The sequence below is a fragment of the Leucoraja erinacea genome, chromosome 50 (assembly GCF_028641065.1).
Source record: "Leucoraja erinacea ecotype New England chromosome 50, Leri_hhj_1, whole genome shotgun sequence".
Lineage (NCBI taxonomy): Eukaryota > Metazoa > Chordata > Chondrichthyes > Rajiformes > Rajidae > Leucoraja > Leucoraja erinaceus.
Genome location: NC_073426.1, coordinates 667,691 through 688,966, shown reverse-complemented (window position 1 = coordinate 688,966; position 21,276 = coordinate 667,691). Strand labels below are relative to the sequence as shown.

The 21,276-nt window shown below is 47.4% G+C and overlaps 1 protein-coding gene across 12 annotated transcripts in view; it reads right to left on the bottom strand.

The window, feature by feature from the left end:
• Positions 1-21,276, bottom strand: part of cbfa2t3 (CBFA2/RUNX1 partner transcriptional co-repressor 3) — a 150,979-nt gene that overhangs the window by 32,223 nt on the left and 97,480 nt on the right. For 8 of the 12 annotated variants that reach the window (XM_055664886.1, XM_055664887.1, XM_055664885.1 and 5 more), the window contains 6 exons: positions 20,534-20,715; positions 15,879-16,129; positions 15,458-15,549; positions 7,763-7,898; positions 5,805-5,873; positions 640-830 (listed from right to left, as the gene is read on the bottom strand). In XM_055664886.1, coding sequence (XP_055520861.1) covers positions 640-830; positions 5,805-5,873; positions 7,763-7,898; positions 15,458-15,549; positions 15,879-16,129; positions 20,534-20,715 — 921 coding nt within the window. The remainder of the gene's footprint in view (positions 1-639; positions 831-5,804; positions 5,874-7,762; positions 7,899-15,457; positions 15,550-15,878; positions 16,130-20,533; positions 20,716-21,276) is intronic. The other 4 variants (XM_055664892.1, XM_055664895.1, XM_055664896.1 and 1 more) reach the window with 2 other exon arrangements.

Here is a 21,276-nt window from a genome sequence, read left to right as displayed (position 1 = left end):
ACCAGATGAGTTTAGTTATTTTAGATTTTTAGATTGTTCATGGAATTTAAATTTCAGGGCTGTAATGTTGGGATTTGAACAGAAGCTTGTGGATTCTAAAATCCCCATTGCCCCACCATCAAAGCTGCTAATCGTACACCGTGTTCATTATTACCATTAATAAAAAATGTGAAAAGTTCTAATACAAATCCACTACTAATGAATTATACCAAAGGAGGGAATAAGATGAAGGAATTGCTGTACCTATCCCAGGAGTGTGTGATTGGACAGTTCAGAGACTATCTCTAACACCTGCTGCCTCAGCTCTGGGAATGTAGTGTGACATTGTGGAAAGGGCTTTGGTCTGTGTCCAACCCACGTTATCCATGTCCTGGAGTGTTTGACAGGACAAGGAAGAGGGACCTATACTTATATTTCAAATTTATCCTGTCCGTGCCTGGGGATATTTGATGGGACAGTGGAAGAAAAGTCTTGTTAAAGTGTCTAACTCTTGCTGTACCCAAGTGAAAAACATCTATCTAATCAACATGAGGGTAACAAGGATAAACCAAAAAGAATGCTTAACATCTAAAATCACCCAGATTTTGTTGGGTACTGTCAGCCCCTTCTCTGTTCTGGAGACTGGTGCCAAGCACTCACCTCACTGGAGTCCTCCTGTTGGTTGATGGCAGACTGTGCATCGTCAGAAGCCTGCCGCTTGGCCTCCCTCAGCGCACGCTCCATCTTTGCTCGCTCAGCTGTGATCATCTCATGGGCCTTGCGTTCTGCCTCTGACACAGCTTTCTTTAACTCTGTCATGGCATGGCGCTTCACTTCATTCACCGCCTCTTCTGGGAGAGAGGGTGAGATTGGCAGATAAGAAACAGTATCAGGCCAAATCGAGTGTATTTACGTGGTGACCCGTACTTGAGTGTATTTATGGTATGACCCGGAACACCATCACTGTGAATCAGTTACTCTATGTTAAATGCTCAGGTTAATACAGTGCCCTCCATAATGTTTGGGACAAAGACCCATCATTAATTAATTTGCCTCTGTACTCCACAATTTGAGATTTGTAACAGAAAAAAATCACATGTGGTTAAAGTGCACACTGACAGATTTTAATAAAGGCCATTTTTATACATTTTGGTTTCACCATGTCGAAATTACTGCAGTGTTTATACATAAGCCCCCCCATTTCAGAGCACCATCATGTTTGGGACACATGGCTTCACAGGTGTTTGTAATTGCTCAGGTGCGTAATAATTGTCATTTCTATCTTTTTTATTATTTTTAGTTAGTCTAAAGTCTGTTTTAGGGGGAAACTTTTACTTTTCTATGTGGGGGAGGGGGGCAGGGTAAGGGGGAAACCGTCTCCAAGTCTCTTCCTGGCGGGGACGCGACTATTTCTCCGAGTCGCGTCCTCTCCCCCCACCTCGCGGCCTCCCAGCTGGATCGGAGCGACCTTTCCTGCCGGGAACCGGACCAGGGCTGCTACAGCGGCGGCGCAGCGCTGGAGTCACCACGGAGCGGGCGATGCCTACCTGGGTCGCCGTTTGGACCTCCGGAGCGTTGAGCCGTTGCTCCAACATCGTGGAGCTCTGGTGCAGAGAGCTTCCAACGCGGGCGGCGCTGAACAACACCGAGGAGTCCTGGGGCGCATTGCAGAGGGCCTACAGCAGCAGTCTCCACCCGGCGCGGCCTGCGGACTTTGGAAGCCGCCGACTCCGGTAGGAGGGGGCCGACTCTGGTGTCCACGCCGCTGAGGACGTCCCGCAGCCCCGACGTCGGACTGGTATCATCCCGGCGAGCGGTCCTGGACATCGGGCCGCCCGTAGCTGCAACTGCGGAGGGCTTGGGGAGACCCTGACCCTGACCACGGGGAACAGTGGAGGAAGAAGACCGACTTTGGTGCCTTCCCACACAGTGGGAAACTTTGGTTCTGCTGTGTGGGGATGTTTTGTGTTGAATTCCATAGTGTGTTGAGTCCTGTTTATTTTTATTGTATGGCTGTATGGGAATTCATTTCACTGTGCCATCTGGCACACGTGACAATTAAATTTATCTTGTATCTTGTATCTTGTAATTGCCTCCTTAATGCAGGTATAAGAGAGCTCTCAGCACCTTGTCTTTCCTCCAGTCTTTCCATTATCTTTGGAAATTTTTATTGCTGTTTATCAACATGAGGACCAAAGTTGTGCCAATGAAAGTCAACGAAGCCATTATGAGACTGAGAAACAAGAATAAACCTGTTAGAGACATCAGCCAAACCTTAGGCTTACCAAAATCAACTGTTTGGAACATCATTAGAAGAAAGAGAGCACTGGTGAGCTTACTAATCGCAAAGGGACTGGCAGGCCAAGGAAGACCTCCACAGCTGATGACGGAAGAATTCTCTCTGATAACAGAAGAATTTATTACAAAGAAAAATCCACAAATACCTGTCCGACATCAGAAACACTCTTCAGGAGTCAGGTGTGGATTTGTCAATGACCACTGTCCGCAGAAGACTTCATGAACAGAAATACAGAGGCTATACTGCAAGATGCAAACCACTGGTTAGCTGCAAAAATAGGATGGCCAGGTTACAGTTTGGCAAGAAGTACTTAAAAGAGCAACCACAGTTCTGGAAAAATGGCTTGTGGACAGATGAGACGAAGATTAACATCAGTGATGGCAAGAGCAAAGTATGGAGGAGAGAAGGAACTGCCCAAGATCCAAAGCATGCCACCTCATCTGTAAAACACCTCAAAAAAAAAAATCCTTAAATAGAATCCCAAATTTCCTGAAATTTTCAAAAATGCTTCCTGCGTGCTATTTGTTGTTGGGTTTTGTTTGCAGGCACACGTCAGCAACACAAAGAAGAACAAAGCAAAACAGATCTATGTAACTACACCGGATGTGCCTGCTTCTGTTACTCGTGTACAGTGTATGCAAGGCAGCTTTTGTTGTCTTCGTTTTTTCAACCTTCTCTCATGTGTCTCAGTCTCTGCTCTCTCTCCCTCCCTCTCTATCTCCCTCCATCTCCCTTTCCCTCCCTCCCTCTCCCTCCCTCTCCCTCTCTCCCACTCCTCCCTCTCGGCCCCTTGAGCCCACCCACCGTTCTGTAAAATCAAGGCCAATCCCAATGTAACTGCAATCCCACCGCCCACTGGTAACTTGTCACCATGAGGCTTATCCAGAATTCTACCGCTGCCTGAAAAATAATCAAAGGCTCAACTTCCACTGAGAAAGAGAATTCCAAAGACTCATTGTTATATGAGAATTTTCCTGAACTGTGACCAGTCTGTGGTCATAGCGCTATGTTTAAAGCCCATAGCGCTGCAACCGGTAGCACTATATTTATAACCCATAGCGCTGCAGCCAACAGCTCTTTGTTTAAATTCCCACACGTTTAAACCTTTGAGCACCAAACTGGCAGTGCTGTATGTATTACCTTCATGGGCTGCAGAACCGGGAGGGAGGGGCTGGAGCCCATCCACTTTTTTAGAGAGACATGCTTCATAACATGTAGATAGGGTGGTAAAGAAAGCTTTTGGTGTGCTAGCCTTTATAAATCAGAGCATTGAGTATAGAAGTTGGGATGTAATGTTAAAATTGTACAAGGCATTCACAGTCGAGATATGGGGCAGTGAACAAAGCACTGTGATTAGCCGTCGAGTGGGAGGGTGGACCCCGAGAGAGAGAGAGTCTACCCCGAGAAGGAGGGAGGGAGAGTCGGCCCAGAGAGAGAGAGAGAGAGAGAGAGAGAGAGAGAGAGAGAGAGAGAGAGGGAGAGGGAGAGAGAGAGAGAGAGGGAGAGGGAGAGGGAGAGGGAGAGGGAGAGGGAGGGAGAGAGAGAGAGAGAGAGAGAGAGTCGGCACAATACCGTGGAAGGCACTGGCGTCAATCCCAGGGGGAGGAGGGGGGGATGGGGGATATATTCCCCCACTTTTTGAGTTGGGGATGGCCTGTATTATCCCCCAGTTTTTAGAGGTCGAGCAACAACAAAAAATAATAATTGTGCCATCTTCCCACACCCTCCGCTCCGCTCCCTCACCGGGTACCCCCGAGGCCAGTGATCAGTGTTCGCTCAGCCCCCCCACTTTTAAATACGTTCCGCGGCCCCTGACCTTTACACTCCATCACGGGCCAGATGCAGAAATTTCCCGAAATTATTCCATTTCCCTAAAATTACCTGAAGACAACCAGAATTTCGGGCAATTTCCTTCAAAGTGGAAACACTGGTGTATAGACACATCCTATCTGCTCAAGTTTAAACAAATGCCTCAAAACTCATTGGCCGGCGGCTCATTCTACAGCAAGACAATGATCCCAAACATACTGCTAAAGCAACAAAGGAGTTTTTCAAAATTAAAAAATGGTTAATTCTTGAATGGCCAAATCATTCACCTGATCTGAACCCAATGAGCATGCCTTTTATATGCTGAAGAGAAAACTGAAGGGGACTAGCCCCCAAAACAAGCATAAGCTAAAGATGGCTGCAATACAGGCCTCGCAGAGCATCACCAGAGAAGACACCCAGCAACTGGTGATGTCCATGAATCGCAGACTTCAAGCAGTCATTGCATGCAAAGTATATGTAACAAAATACAAAACTGGACTACTTTCATTTACATGACATTGCTGTGTCACAAATATTATGGTGCCCTGAAATGGGGGGACTATAAACACTGCTGTAATTTCTACATGGTGAAACCAAAATGTATAAAAATGGTCTTTATTAAAATCTGACAATATGCACTTCAACCATATGTGATTTTTTCTATTACAAATCTCAAATTGTGGAGTACAGAGGCAAATAATGAAATAAAGGTCTTTGTCCCAAACATTATGGAGGGCACTGTACTTACATCTCTTAACTCATTCTGACGAATATCTTTTTGTACAAGGATCAGTAGTTGAAATAGTCTGGTGCTGGAACTCGATTAGTACAATTGAGGGATTTCAACCATCATACCCCACCTCACTATCACTATCACATACCCCACCTCACCTCACCTCACAGTGCTCCTCCTTATCAACCAATAGGCAGGAATCAGTCCAGTAATCAGCTGGGGTTCCAGTTCCTTCTACTCAGTGGCACAGGCTGAGCGAGTGGTCCAGTGTTGGATGTGACACCTCGGAACACTGTACTAATTCACACACCAAGCACTTGGGCCAAGTTGAATCCATTGCATATTGAGGGAATACTGTTTAGGAGAAATTCTGGTTTTAAATCACACACTCATGTGAATGCAAATATCATAGGACACTAATTCAAGAAGAATTGGGGAGATTTGTCTGGTGTAGGAAATATTTATGCTGGATCAAAATTAGTAAACAGAATATCTGGCCATCACCACTGCTGTTTGGGAAGATGTTACTGTGATGACTGACCCATTTCCTAAATTACAGCAGAGACCACTCTTCACAAGTACAAGCTGATGCCATCAGAGGTGTTTCAGAAATCTAAGTCTTTCTCTCATTTCTTTCCTCCCTGCAAAGACCTGCCTCTTTAATAGAAACAAAATGCTGGAGTAACAGCAATTGAGGCAGCATCTCTGGAGAGAAGGAATGGGTGACGTTTCGGATTGAGACCCTTCTTCAGACTGATGTCAGGGGAGGGGGAGGGACAAAGATAGAATGTAGGCGGAGACAGTAAGACTAGTGGGAGAGCTGGGAAGGGGATGGAGAGAAAAAGCAAGGTCTATCTGACGTTATCTTTAACAGAGCATCCTATTACTCTTTAAGACACAGCCAACAAACCACTTTACTGAGGAGCAGCAAGTGAGTTGGTTTCTTACACCTAGAGGTCACTTTTAATTATATATAGAGCCTACCAGCTTTTTTCCAGATCTCTTCCCGTGTGTATCCCTGTGTTGGTCTGCGCGGCATCTCACCACGTATTTCTGAAAGCATAAAATAAAATAACTTTACATGAACAGTCCATTTCCAAGATCAATAAAATATTTGCAGACACCAGTTCCTGTTCAGTGTCAAGATACTTGGCGGCCAAATTGACGACATTCAGTAGCTGCCACAGAGTTGAGAGACACCTTGGCCAAAATTCAGTGTCCCATTAAAGGCCTTCACTCAGAGCAGCAGGACCTGGCCAAAACTAGGCCTGGGGTGGTAAGTAACATTCATACTGCACAAGTGCCAGTAAATGATCATCCCTACAAGAGACATTATCCCATTATTGCAAGTCCCTCAACAACAACAGACCAAGAATTCATGTTGAGAGAACAACTTAGCACTCAATACCAAGAAAACAAAAGAGCTCATCATTGACTTCAGGAAGAAGCAGGGTGACCATCCCCCACTGCACATAAACGGAGAAAGAGTGGACAGAGCCTCCAGTTTCAGGTTCCTGGGCACCTACATCGCAGCAGATTTCAGGTAGTCAACTAACACAAACTCCCTTGTAAAGAAGGTACAACAACAGTTTTACTTCCTAAGATCGCTCAGGGAAGTCAACTTGGCACAACAGCTGCTAGTGCCATTCTACCATTGCTCCATAGAGTGTCCTTACACATTGCATCCTGGTATGATATGGCAACAGTTCTGCGGCTGACAAGAAGGCTCTGCAGAGTCATCAATACATGAAGATCACCAACACACATCTGCCTGCCCTGGAAGAGATCTATAGCTCTTGTTGCCTGCAGAGGGCATCATGCATCCTAAAGGACTCATCTCATCCCGCACATCATTTGTTTGCCCTTCTGCCCTCAGGAAAGCGTTACAGGTCCATCAAATCACACACCACAAGATTAACAAACTGTGAAATATTGCATGACTTGATGATTTTCTTGCCGTTTATTTTGTTTCCATTGTGGTTATTATTTATGATACGTTGGAGCTCCGCTCGAGCAGTGCCCCTGACATTTCTTTGTATGTATTTACAATGACAATAAAGTGTATTTTATTATTATGTTGGGAGGAGTTTGGCCAATGGCATGCTAGATAGAGTGGACCTGGATTCCAGTAATGAGAGAATCTACAATCAGAAAGCATATCCTCAGAATAAAAGGATGTAGCTTTAGAATGGAGATGTGGAGGAATTTCTTTAGCCAGAGCGTGGTGAATCTGTGAAATCCATTGGCACAGACGGTTGTGGAGGCCAAGTATTTAGTAAGCGGAGATTAATAGGTAAGGGTGTCAAAGGTTATGGGAGGAAGGCAGGAGAATCTCTTCCCTGCACAGGAGACCCGACCTTTTCCCTGTTGGGTCCCTGTTGTCGTTGGGGCCTTGCACCCGTGAGGAGCTGTGGTGGCGCACGGCTTCGACCAGTGTTCTGGGCTTCGGAGGCTCCAGCTGCAGGCCTGTGGGCGGTGACATCGGGAGCTTGCGGGTCCCTGGTGGGAGACCGCTTTTCGGAGCTCCCGCGGCGGCTGCTTCTCCCGCCCGAGTTGCGGGACTGAAAACGACCCGGAGCGGGGCCTGACATCGCCCGGCGCGGCTTTAATGGCCGCGGGACTTGCCATCGCCCGCCGGGGGCTCCAACATTAAGACCCGGAGCAGGGCCTTACATCGCCGGCACGGCCTTGGCGGCCGCGGGTCTTACCATCGCCCGCCGGGGGCTTTAACATCTGGAGATGATGGAGAGCAGGGGAGAGACAAGATTTTGTCTTTCATCATAGTGAGGAGGAGACTCACTTTGATGGATGTCTGTGTGAATTGAGTTGGTTGTGTATCTTGTATTGCGTATCATGATCAAATGACGGCGTTGATCAAGATGAGCTGAATGGCCTATTTCTGCTCATATATTTTATGGTCCAAAGCTGCATAGCATTCCCACCTTTCTTCATATCTTCAGCATCACTATAGCGACGAATCCAGTGATTAAGTTCTTCTCGGTCAGCTTCCTGACAACGCCTCAGCACAGTTAATGAGCGGCGAGTCTTCTCCACCATATCCATTATGCAATTCAGGAGCTGTGTAAAGAGCAGAAATTGGCTTAGTGAAAGTGAACTGTGGTAGAACGCCACCAAAACTGAATGCAACAGACCTTCTGTGATTGTATGGTTCTTACTTAGGTTCAAGAGTCAAGAGTGTTTTATTGTCATACTAGACTAAGTGGGACCCATTGGGTCCCTGTCACATGTGAGGCCTGGTCTCCCAACGCAACCCGTTCCCCAACACGATATTCCACCACACACCCATAGCCCCCAACTGCACAGGCGCGCCTCATTTCCCCTCATCCACAGCACTCTCTCCCCTCCATCTTCTTTTCCCTCTCCTCCTCCCCTCCCCAATTCCTCCCTCTCCGTTCCCCTACCTTCAGTCACTCCCTCCCTCCATCTCCCCCCTTAACCCTCTATCCCTCAACTCCCCACTCACCTCTCCTACCCCCCCACTATCCCTCACCCTCCCCCTCTGCCCTCCTCTCCCTCTATTCCCCACTCCATACCTCCCCCACTCCTCTCCCTCTATTCCCCCTCCTCTCCAACTCCATCCTCACCTCCTCCCTCTTCTTTCCCCTCTCCTCCTACCTTCCCCAATCCCTCCCTCACCTCTCCTTTCCCCTACCCTCAGTCACTACCTCCCTCCCCACCTCTCTCTCTATCCCCCTCCTCCCCCTCTCTCCCTCTCTATTTATACACACACACATACATATATTATACGAGTATAATATATTTTATATATCTATCTATATAATATTAAAACTGTGGCTGGCTGTGTGTGTGTGTGTGTGTGTGTGTGTGTGTGTGTGTATCTGCCTGACTTGTGGGTGCCAGCCTTTGATTCGTTGCTACGCCAACACTAGACCCAGAAACGCCGAGATTCTGTCCATTTCGGTAGAGATTTCACTTTTCATTCCAAGCATCCACTCCTCATTAAATTTTGTCGTCTTTATGTACACATTTTTAATAAGATCCTGCTGGCCAGCGACCATGATGGCTGCTGGTGCCCGCCTTTCGCCTCAAATACGGCATTTAAAAACAGCTGCACTGCTGACTGCTGGAATCTTATGTTCGGGAACGGCCTGAGTTGGAGGACCACGTCTCCCGTGGGGGCTACGGTTAGGGAACGGCTGCGTTGGGGCAGCAGACCCAACGGGTCTGCACTTGGTCAAGTATACCTATAAAAATCTCATCTTGTATGTGTGTTGTATGTGGGTCTGTATTATTTGTATCTTCCTCAAAACGCTAAGCACTAGAGCTTACATTTTTACATATTCTGATACATTTTCCCCCTCCACGCTGTAATCAGGTTCACTTAAGATTTCATCCTATATTACACAGGTTATTGATGATTCAAGTTTTAAAAAAAGGCAAAAAACTTCTCACACACAGCCTTTTTCCAGGACTTTGGAATGATGATGTCACAATGCCACTCACAGTGCACCAATGGCAATGGGCTCTCAAGCTGCCGAGTGCCACAATGTGACGTTGCCAATGGTAAATGCAACAGTACGAGAGGTTGCCTAAGGCAGGGCAGGCCCTATCAGAGAGGGGGCAACGAGTGCCATTTGGCATGGGCCTCATGCCTGTCTGCTTCAAAGGGACCTTGATTTGGGGGCCTCTAAAATTGAGGGCCCTCTGCTTGATCTTGATTTGGGGGCCACTAAAATTGAAATTGGCCTGGGCCTCAGTTCATCTATGAGAGGGCCTGGCCAAAGCTGCCATCGAGGGAGAGAGCGAGAGAGTGGGAGGGAGAGAGAGATCCCGCAACCCCCGCCCCACACGTCGAGTCCACCCTGCACCATGCCCCCCCTCCACAACTCCCACCAGCCCCCCATCGGCTCAGCACCCCCCCAACCCCCACCCCTGCCCGCACACTCCCAACCCTGGCCCTCACCCCCACCCCGTCCACCCAACGTGGGAACGATTGATTGCCTCCATGTGTGTGTATATATCAGGGCTTGAAATTAGCGGTTGCCCGGGTGCCAATGATCACCCAAAGTGCCGCCAGGCAACTTAAACGGCGAGTCATTTTGCCCGGCTTGGAACTGCAGATACTGGTTTATACCAAAGATAGACACAAAAAACTGGAGTAACTCAGCGGGTTAGGCAACACCTCTGGAGAAAAGGAACGCGACGTTTCGTGTCGGCGATGGCTGTGCGGGGCATAGATACTAGGTGCAGGGTGACGGGCCCCTCACAACGGCAGCAGCGGCCGCGACAGCAGCTCCATCTCCTCTTCCTCCCACACCCCGCCCGCCCTGATAGCAGCCGCTGCTTGCAAATCCGCTAACGGCGATAACCACTTTCAAAACAAACCCTCTCGCACACCGAGGCCGGGAGGGGGGAGGGAGGGGGAGGTCTCCTTCCGCCGTCTGAAGCAGCTGTACCAAAGATCCTATACTATAGGATCTTTGAGCTGTACCGCTCAGCCCCGCACCTTGCTGTTGGCTGGAGGAGGAGGGGTAGCGGTGGCGAGGAAATCCCAACCGCCTCCCCCTTTAGCGGCGGCACTTGGCGGGGACGACCAAGGCAGCGAGGCAATGTTGTCCGAAGACAGTGACCTTCCTTCCTCCCCACCTCCCCCCTCTCTCTCTCTCTCTCTTTTGTACGCCCCCCCTCCACCCCTCTTATCCTGAGACCCCTCCTCCACATCCCACACTGATCCCCATTCCCGCCTCTATTCAGTCCTCACTGACTTCCCGTGCTCCCCTCCCCATCTACCCCCCCCCCCCCCAATCTATTCATCCTGCGCTGATCACTCTATCCCCCTCGCATTGATTCTCCTGCCACTCCCCCATCCATCCTACAATGGTCCCCAAATTCTTCCTGCACCGATCCCCCATCCATCCTGTAGAGATCTACCCATTCATCCTGCACTGCTCCCCCATCCATCCTGTACTGATCCCCCATCCATCCTGTACTGATCCCCCCCATTCATCCTGTACTGATCCCCTCATTCATCCTGTACTGATTTCTCATTCATCCTGTACTGATTTCCAATTCATCCTGTACTGATCCCCACAATCATCCTGTACTGATCGCCCATTCATCCTGCACAGACCCTCAGATCCACACTGTACTGATCCCTCCATTCATCCTGCACAGACCCTCCGATCCATCCTGTACTGATCCCCCATTCAAGAAAAATGGGGGGAACAGTCTGAAGAAGTGTCTTGACCCGAAACGTTGCCTATTTCCTTCGCTCCATAGATGCTGCCTCACCCGCTGAGTTTCTCCAGCATTTTCGTCTACCCCCCCCACATCTATCCACCCCGCACTGACTCTCCCCCCCTTCCCTGACCATACTGTGCTGGAAATGTCTTCAGAGCAAACATTGACTATGTTTGATAACAGAATGCAATCAAATGCGTTTTAATTCCCAGTGTTATTATTTGTTTTAGTCCATAAAGATGGATTAATTAAATTGTGAACACATGAAACATTAAAACCGCAGTGTTCGATTGTCACTGCTACCATTGACACGTTATTACAGAATTCATTTTAACGGCAAATCAATGCTCTTAATATGGAGTATCAGTCCTGTAGTTATTTAATAAGCAACATTCACAACTATACCTTGGATTTATCCAGGTTTTACTTCTGCAATTGGTCATATACATCACAAATTTGGTCAGGAGATATTTCAGTTGAAAATGTAACATTAATAAGTGGAAATGCTGGAAACAGCGTTTATCAATATATATTTTTTTAATCTGGTGTATACAAACTGGGTATCTTCATTGCTGTTCACAACACGTACATTTAATCTGAATGTCCAGTAATGTGGTGTTTTGACACCTTTAAATATATTACCAAAATAACATTTACTGCAGTTATGTCCTTTGGCCATCTCTTGTCAGTTAGTTTAATGTTTAACCTGTCAGGTGGTTATAGTCTGTTTTAACAGCTATTATCATAAAATGCCTTTATAAATTTCCATGCAACCTGTATATTTTGTGTGGATAAATTATGTGGGAAACGAGAGTGTTTCTGTGCCAATTGCAATAACGACCCATGCTATGGCCATGTCATGGTCATTTTCGGTCCTTCACAGAAAATATGTTTGCATCAATCTGTAGTGTGCATGGTTAAGCATGGTCCAGGATTACCATGGCCCAGGATTTATTGACACAGATTGATCATACGCTGAATAATCCAACCACATTTTGTTTGGAAGTGGAAAGAAATAATAGAAATTGCATCAATTGCAACGTGTAAAAAGACTTGAGATGCTGTATTATAATTTTGCTGCATGTCATTGTGGTATATATCATGTCTTGATTGGTAAATATGTTTAGTTTGTGACTTTATTTGAAGCAGAATATGTGAATGCTTCATTGAGCAAAATTCCGACTGGTAACTACGCACTTCATCCAAGCACATTATCGCACACGTCATGCAAACCTTCTTAAATGACCACCTAAACTGTCATTTGGCAACCTAAAAAGCTGCCTAGTTTGCCCAATTGGCAACAGGGAAAACAGGTTAAGTGAGAGCCCTGTACGTGTGTGTGTGTGTGTGTAATAGACACACACACACACAATATATTAGACCAAGTGGGACCCGTTGGGTCTTGTCCCCTCAACGCGCGGTTGCGGGCGGGGGGGCGGCCTGCGGCGTCACACACGGACTAACCACCCCCCACACACACAGGTGGGGTGGAGAGAGGGAGGGAGGGGGGAGTGCGGGGAGAGGGAGAGGGGGGGTAAAGAGAGGGGGAGGGAGGTGGAGGAGGAGGGGAGAGGTTGAGGGTGGAGAGGGGTAGGGGGTGCAGAGGGGGGAGGGGGAGAGAGGGTAGGGGAAGAGCGGGGGGGGGAAGGGGAAGAGGGGGAGAGAGAGGAGGGGGGAGAGAGGAGGAGGTAGGAGAGAGAGAGGGGGGGAGAGATGAGGAGGATAGAGAGGAGGGGGATAGAGAGGAGAGGGGAGGTAGAGAGGAGGGGGGAGAGGGATGAGAGGGAAGGAGGGAGGGGGGGGGGGAGGAGGGGGAAGGGGAGGAGGGGGGGAGAGGAGGAGGGGGGAGAGGAGGAGGGGGGGAGAGGAGGAGGGGGGGAGGAGGAGAGGGGGGAGGAGGAGGGGGGGGAGAGGAGGAGGGGGAGAGGAGTAGGGGGGAGAGGAGGAGGGGGGGAAAGGAGGAGGGGGGGAGGAGAGAGGGGGGGGAGAGGAAGAGAGGGGGAGGAAGAGGGGGGGGGAGAGGGGGAGGGGGAGAGGGGAGAGAGGAAGAGGGGGGAGAGGAAGAGGGGGGAGAGGGAGGGGGGGAGAGGAGGGGGGGGGTGGGGGGAGGGGAGGAGGGGAAGAGGGAGCAGGGGGAGAGGAAGAGGGGGAGAGGAAGAGGGGGGAGGGGGGAGAGGGGGGGGGGAGAGGGAGAGAGGAGAGGGGGGAGAGGAAGAGGGAGGGAGAGGGGGAGAGGAAGAGGGGGAGAGGAAGAGGGGGAGAGGAAGAGGGGGAGAGGAGAGGGGGGGGAGAGGAAGAGGGGGAGAGGAAGAGGGGGAGAGGAAGAGGGGGAGAGGAAGAGGGGGAGAGAGGAAGAGGGGGGAGAGGAAGAGGGGGGAGAGGAAGAGGGGTAGAGGTGGAGGGGAGCCGAGCGGGCGGCTGGGTCCACGGCAAGCAGGCTGCTGGGCCCACCCGAGTGACAGACGATCGGGCGGGTGAGACGGAGACGGGGTCGTCCCCCAGTGACTGCCAGAGATTTCCAGGTGGGATCGGGATCACCAGCGAGGAAAAGGCGTCACGATTCCTCGAGTCCCTGCTATCGACGGAGGAATCGCAGGTCTCCACAGGTGGCCTCTCCCAGAGGGAGTAATGGCCGCCACGGCCGCCTTCCCATCACGCTGCCCCGCACCCTCACCCACGCGGTGATAATGACCGCCGTCGCCATGTTCCAGAACTTCAAGGAGCCCAGCGGAGCGCGCAGCACGACCTGAGCAGCAGTTTAAAAACGCTAGGTGATGAATTTAAAGAAGTAAACGTTAAGATGCCTAGAAGTACAGAAGACAGAACAGGGGTGACGTCACTCGCAGTGTGAGCAGAGACAGGTAGTTGATAAATTCTGACGTCATCAGCGAGACCATCTCGTTTATTTTCTAAATTATTTGAGATTTGTGAACACTTTCATAAATAACTCGAGAAATAATCCATGAAATTTTCAGATCAGGCGATTTTTGACATCATGGCGTAAATCTCTATCGGAATATGTAAAAATGTCACCGTTAGCGCGTCATGTTTTCGAGGAGCTGTGAAACGCACACGAACATCACACACATCCAAGATCGAGTTTTATAAGTATAGAGATATATACACACACACACACGTGCACACATAAAAATCAAACCATAATAGTGCAATAATAACAATAATAGTCTATGTAGTTCAGAGCTTAATGGAGGTTGTAGTATTTAATACCCTGATGGCTGTAGGGAAGAAGCTGTTCCTGAACATTACAGTTTGTATCTTCTTCCCAATGGCAGGGGTGAAATGAGTGCGTGGCCAGGGTGGTGTGGGTCTCTGATGATGCTGGCTGCCTTTTTCAGGCAGCGTTTCCTGTAAATCCAGTTTGTCACAAAACAGCATAGGGGTATTGTGAAGTACAATCTAATGCAACTCAGTTCAAAGGGAAGCGAGAAAAGGGTTCACAATATCATAGCATGAGTGGAAATGGAAGCAGACGTGGAAGTGGAAACAGACATGGAAGTGGAAGTAGGCCGTCTTTGAGATGGAGGCTCAAAGTTCAGATCAAGTAAATCAGGGCAGCAAAACTGGTTGCAAAACTATAACTTCTCCCTCCCATAGCCACACTCACGTTTCTATCCTGGGCCTCCTCCATTGTCAGCGTGAGGCCCAGTGCAAATTGGAGGAATAGCACCTCATATTTTGTTTGGGCAGCTTACACCCCACAGGATGAATATTGACCTCTAACATCAAGTAATCCTTGCTTTCCCTCTCCCCCTCCCTCCCTCCCCTTTCCAGTTCTCCGACCTTGCTTTCCCTCTCTCGCCATCCCTCCCCTTCCCAGTTCTCTGACCAGTCTGTCTCCCTGATTACATTTTATCTGTTTGCTTTATTTATTGTCACCTTCTCCTAGCTAACAATGATCTATTCTACATTTTCCTTCAGCCGTTTTCACACCTTACCCATTATCTCTGTCTACCTCTCCCCTGACTCTCAGCCTGAAGAAGGGTCTCTACCCGAAATGTCACCCATTCCTTATATTCAGAGATGCTGCCTGTTCCTAAGTTACTCCAGCATTTTGTGACTATCTTCAGCAAAATTGGTAACAGTCTAGTCAACTTGAGGCTGTTAACGGGGAAAGCGATGGAGCCAGTGTTTTTTTGGTCTCCCCAGTATTTAATTGGAGAAAATTTTGAATTATATTGGACTGAATGTTAGACAAATCAGAGATAGCAGAGGGGTTGAGATAGGTGGTGAAGTTGATCAGAATGTCAACATAGTCATTTATAAGTAACAGACTCGTCACCTGCACAACTAGACCCAGCTGTATCAACTCCTTCCAGAGATACAAGGTGTTTTAACTATTGAACTTTCAGTTCTCTGTTTCTGTCCCCCCCCATGCCCTTCGCTTCCACACTTACATTATCCAGGTGCTTCCATTCCTCTGCCCATTCCCTGTCTGTTAAACGATGATCAATGACTTCTTCCTGCTGAGTTCCATGTATTCCTGTAGCTGGAACAACAAAGTCACTCAAGATTGGAAAGTGTAGCCGGTTAGATCACAAGTCGAGACCACATATTTAACTACATTTAATTTAGAAACCACATTCGACAGGAATTCTTTCACTGACCAAATGTTGTACGGTATCAAAGTGACTGGTGTTAATGAACAGGCAAGAATCAGTTCTCGATTGACGGATTGCAAATAGAGGAAGGACAATTATTAGTATCAGAGTAGTTTATTGACTTCAGCTGAGAACTAATTATTAAGCGAGGGCCTGTTATTAGTGTGAGCAAAGGGGTGGGTGTGATTGGGAGTGTGATATTAGATTATAAACTGACCAGCAGGCCGGTTGCGATCCCTCAGCTCCTTGTGCTCGGGCTGTCGGTAAGAGTCTCTGTAGTGATGGGCTCCAGCCATGTCCTCCAATCGGTAGTGCTGCAGTTGGGGTGGTGCCAGATGTTGAGGCCCATTAGATTGGTGTCCAAGCCTGTGGCTGGGACTGAAACACTGACCAGGACTGAGTGCGCACAGCCTTTTACTGACATGTTCTGTGTGTGATGGGTCATGATCCAACCCATTCTCTTTGGTCCTGCAAAACATATCCCATGACAAAGTCTGGTGTCAGACATACGAGTTTCGTAATCAGTATTCAAAATGTATCTTTTTGTGAAAGCCTAATTCAGTTATATATGAAACAGTGTTCTTGAAATAAATGACTAAGTCCACTCAGTATATAGTGGAATTACATTTCTCACAAAGTAGTTTGTTCACTTAATTTATCCAGCTGTCTTTGTAATTACCTGATGCAATCCATACGCATTAATGAATCTCACTGAACCTTGGTACACATGATAATAAAGGAACCATTGAAAACATGCGTACAATGCCCTCTATAATGTTTGGGACAAAGACCCATCATTTATTTATTTGTCTCTACTCCACAATTTGAAATTTGTATGAGAACAAATCACATGTGGTTAAAGTGCACATTGTCAGATTTTAATAAAGGCCATTTTTATACATTTTGGTTTCACCATGTAGAAATTACAGCAGTGTTTATACATAGGCCCCCCATTTCAGGGCACCATAATATTTGGGACACAGCAATGTCATGTAAATGAAAGTAGTCATGTTTAGTATTTTGTTGCATATCATATGCATGCAATGACTGCTTGAAGTCTGTGATTCATGGACATCACCAGTTGCTGGGTATCTTCTCTGGTGATGCTCTGCCAGGCCTGTATTACAGCCATATTTTGCTTATGCTTGTTTTTGGGGCAAGTTCCCAGTTTTCTCTTCAGCACATAAAAGGCATGCTCAGTTGGGTTCAGATCGGGTGATTGACTTGGCCACTCAAGAATTGACCATTATTTAGCTTTGAAAAACTCTTTTGTTGCTTTAGCAGTATGTTTGGGATCATTGTCTCGCTGTAGAATGAACCACCGGCCGATGAGTTTTGAGGCATTTGTTTGAACTTGAGTAGATAGATGTGTCTATACACTTCAGGATTTATTATGCTACTACCATCCGCAGTTGTATCATCAATGAAGATAAGTGAGCCAATACCTTCAGCAGCCACACATGCCCAGGCCATAATACCCCACCACCGTGTTTCACAGATGAGATGGTATGCTTTGGATCTTGGGCAGTTCCTTCTCTCCTCCATACTTTGCTCTTGCCATCACTCTGATACAAGTTAATCTTCGTCTCATCTGTCGACAAGACCTTTTTCCAGAACTGTGGTTGCTCTTTTAAGTACTTCTTGGAAAACTTAACCTGGCCATCTTATTTTTTGCAGCTAACCAGAGGTTTGCATCTTGCAGTGTAACCTCTGTATTTCTGTTCATGAAGTCTTCAGTGGACAGTGGTCATTGACAAATCCACACCTGACTCCTGAAGAGTGTTTCTGATCTGTCAGACAGGTGTTTGTGGATTATTCTTTATTATAGAGAGAATTCTTCTGATATCAGCTGTGGAGATCTTCCTTGGCCTGCCAGTCCCTTTGCGATTAGTAAGCTCACCAGAGCTCTCTTTCTTCTTAATAATGTTCCAAACAGTTGATTTTGGTAAGCCTAAGGTTTGGCTGCCATAAACCTAACAGGTTTATTCTTGTTTCTCAGTCTCATAATGGCTTCTTTGGCTTTTATTGGCACAACCAGGGCCGGATTTACGTATAAGCTAGACAAGCTTAAGCTTAGGGCCTCGAGATCTAGGGATGCCTACTCACCTTGCTGCCTCACCGGAACCGTCGAACCTCGCCGCCCCACCGACCTTCCACCCACCAGGACCTCCTACTCTTTGCCCTGCGACCCTCGCCACTCCACTGCCCTCCAGCAGCCCCCAGCCATCGCCTTAGCTGCAGCCTGGACTCAGAACCGGGCCTGAAATTACCACGATGCAGACTCCAACACCCCTGAGTTTAACTGCGCTGGGTCCTTGTACTAGTCCCCTAACCCTGGTAACTTCAGTGGCTGTTCCACTGGGTCTTCCCCATTCTCCTCAAACCATGTGACCCCAGCTCTTCCCCACCCACACTACAGTCCTCATACCCCCCTAACCCCTGACCACCCACCAGCCCCCCACCAGACATCGCCTCGGCCTCATCCCTGCCGTGTGTTCACCATCCCCCCCTGACCTCCCCCTCTCAGATACCGAACGGTCTGTCCTCAGCAGAGGCCTCACCTTCGTCCCCCTCCGTCCCCACCTCAATGAGTTCCATGCCTGCCGCGATTTGGAGCTCTTCTTCCGTCGCCTCCGCCTCACACCGTTCTTCCATGGGAAGGAGTCCTCGCCCCCATTGATGATCCCTTTTCCCGTCTCCAACGGATCCTCTCCTCATGGCCATTGGTACAATTAAATTTGGGGGTCACCATCTAACGTCGGAACGGGAGAACATTCTCAGCAGCTTGGACTTCCGAATCGGCCACTTGCTACCAGAGACCACAGGCTGAGCTGGGTGGAGATTCACGCTGGCGGCCCTCGGCAAAGGGTTCCCAGAGCTCCGCGATATTAAAATCAGCGCGGCCCGAGGCTGGGAGCTCCATGATGTTGAAGCAGCTGGCCCAATACTTCAGAGCTTCAAACGACGATCCAGGTAAGGCATCACCTGCTCCGCGGTGAACCCAATATGTATTTTAAAACCAACTGTTTAATGGCAACATACAGTAGGATCTAAAAGTGTCACACTGTCACTGTCGGGTGGTCATGGTCCTCTAGTCGTGGGGGGTGGGGGGGATTAGGAGCGGGGGGGGGGGGGGGGGGGGGGGGGGGGGGGGGCCTCACAAATGAAATAGCTTCGGGCCTCTCTTCATCTAAATCCGGTCCTGGGCACAACTTTGGTCTTCATGTTGATAGACAGCAATAAAGGTTTCCAAAGGTGATGGAAAGACTGGAGGAAAGACAAGGTGCTGAGAGTACTCTTATATCTGCATTAAGGAGGCAATTATTACATACCTAAGAAATTACAAACACCTGTGAAGCCATGTGTCCCAACCATTATGGTGCCTTGAGATGGGGAGACTATGTATAAACACTGCTGTAATTTCGACTTGGTGAAACCAAAATGTACAAAATTAGCCTTTATTAAAATCTGACAATGTGCACTTTAACCACATGTGACTTTTTCTATTACAAATCTCAAAGTGGAGTGCAGAGGCAACAAAATTAATGATGGGTCTTTGTCCCAAACATTGTGGAGGGCATTGTATTAACCTGAGCATCTAACATAGAGTAACTGATTCACAGTGATGATGTTCCGGGTTCTACCGTAAATACACTAGAGTACAGGTCACCACGTAAATACACTCGAGTGCAGCTCCAGGCTTGGCCTGATACTGTTTCTTATCTGCCAATCTCTCCATGAAAAGGCGGTGAATGAAGTGAAGCGCCATACCATGACAGAGTTAAAAGGCCATGAGATGATCACAGAGCCAAATAAATAAATGATAAGTGTTTGTCCCAAACATTATGAAGGACACTGTAGGTGACGTTTTGGGTCAGGACCTAAGAGTTGTTATATTACACTGAATAAGATGTTGGTGAGACCACACCTGGAATATTATGTGCAGTTCTGGCTGCCGCACGATAGAAAGGATGTGATGAAACTAGAGCGGCTACAGGAAAGATTCAGAAATGTTGCCCGGTTTGGAAGGCTAGAATTATAAGGAGGACTATTTTTCCTGTTGTGAAGGAAGCTGGGGTGATCTTATAGAGGTTCAAAGGAGATCTGAGAAGGTTTTCCATACAGAGGGTAGTACATATATGGAACGAGCTGCCAGAATAAGTAGCACAGGCAGATACAATTAAAACAAATTTGGACAGATACTCATGGATTTATATGAAAACAGACCTTTCTGCCCAATTCATCCACTATGTCCCATGCCTAGTCCCATTTGTCCATGCCTTCTACACCGATAGGAAAGGTTTAGAAGGTCTGAAGAAGGCTCCCAACCCAAAATGTCACCCATCCTTTTTCTCCGGGGATGTTGCTTCTCCCACTTTGTGTCTATCCTTGATATAAACCAGCATCTGCAGTTCTTTGTTTCTATATTAAGATCTAGAAGGATATGGGCCAAATGCAAGCATGTTACTAGCTCAACTAATAAGGTACCTTAGTTGCCATGGAAGCATTGGGACTAAAGGCCTGTTTTCAAGCCATATAATTCCACGACTTTATGATCCTAAACTTTCAAAATTTCCACAGCTGCTTTTTTAAACATTCCTTAAAACCACCTCTTTAATCAAACTTTGGATCATCTTAATAATAGGGCTTTGCAAGGCTGGGTGTTAGATTTGTTTGATCACAATCACACAAAACACTTTGGGAAACTTGCCACATCGTATAATTGCAAGCTGCATAATAAATATATGAGGCTATTAGAGATATTTGACATAAGGTGTTATAATGCTGAGCATTCTGAATGCAATATTTTTGGAAAATGACTGAACAGAATTTGCAACGGGCCTGAGTGCAGTTGTCTGGAGCCGTGCTTACCTGTCGGGGGTGCTTCGTTTACCATTTTCATTCACTCCCAGCAGAATCTCAGAGGAGTCAATAGGCAAGCTACTATTGCCATTGAGAAGCAGCTGTTCATGTTGGGCCAGGTACTGCGCTGGTGTTTGCTTCGCAAGCCGAGCACAGTGGAAGAGTTCTCGTTGTAATAGTGGGAGATTCGCCTGAAACCAGAAAAATAGAAACTGAAACTGCAAAAGTACTCAACAATTCCCTGCATCTTTGGATGGAGAAACAGATATGGTTTGAAAATAAATAGTGGGAAGGTTCTGCTGAGGGGAAATTTAAGTTGGTTAAAGAAGGTGATAGTGCACAGAAGCAAAATAGATTGATCACTCATGTCTGTCAGAAGGGCCAGAATATACAAACATATGAATATATTTCCAATTAAAGTCAGAGCATGAAAAAGTAGTAAAAAGATAAATTTAAAATAGCTTTTTAACTGAATGCATATAGTTTCCATAACATGGTAGATGAATTGGCAGAAAAATAAAGAGGTACAAGACACACCATAGGAACCTGAAGCACATGACATAAGGCTAATGCAATGATTATGACGGACCTTAAGCAACATGCAGACTGCATAAGTAACCGTAATGCTACAAAACTGCTCAGCAATTACTGTCTGAAACAGGAAAGAATCTAACTTTCCACCCATTCAATGGCATGTCCATTGCTGCATCATAAAGACATTCAGTCAAAAGGGCTTTTGACAAACTCCTTCA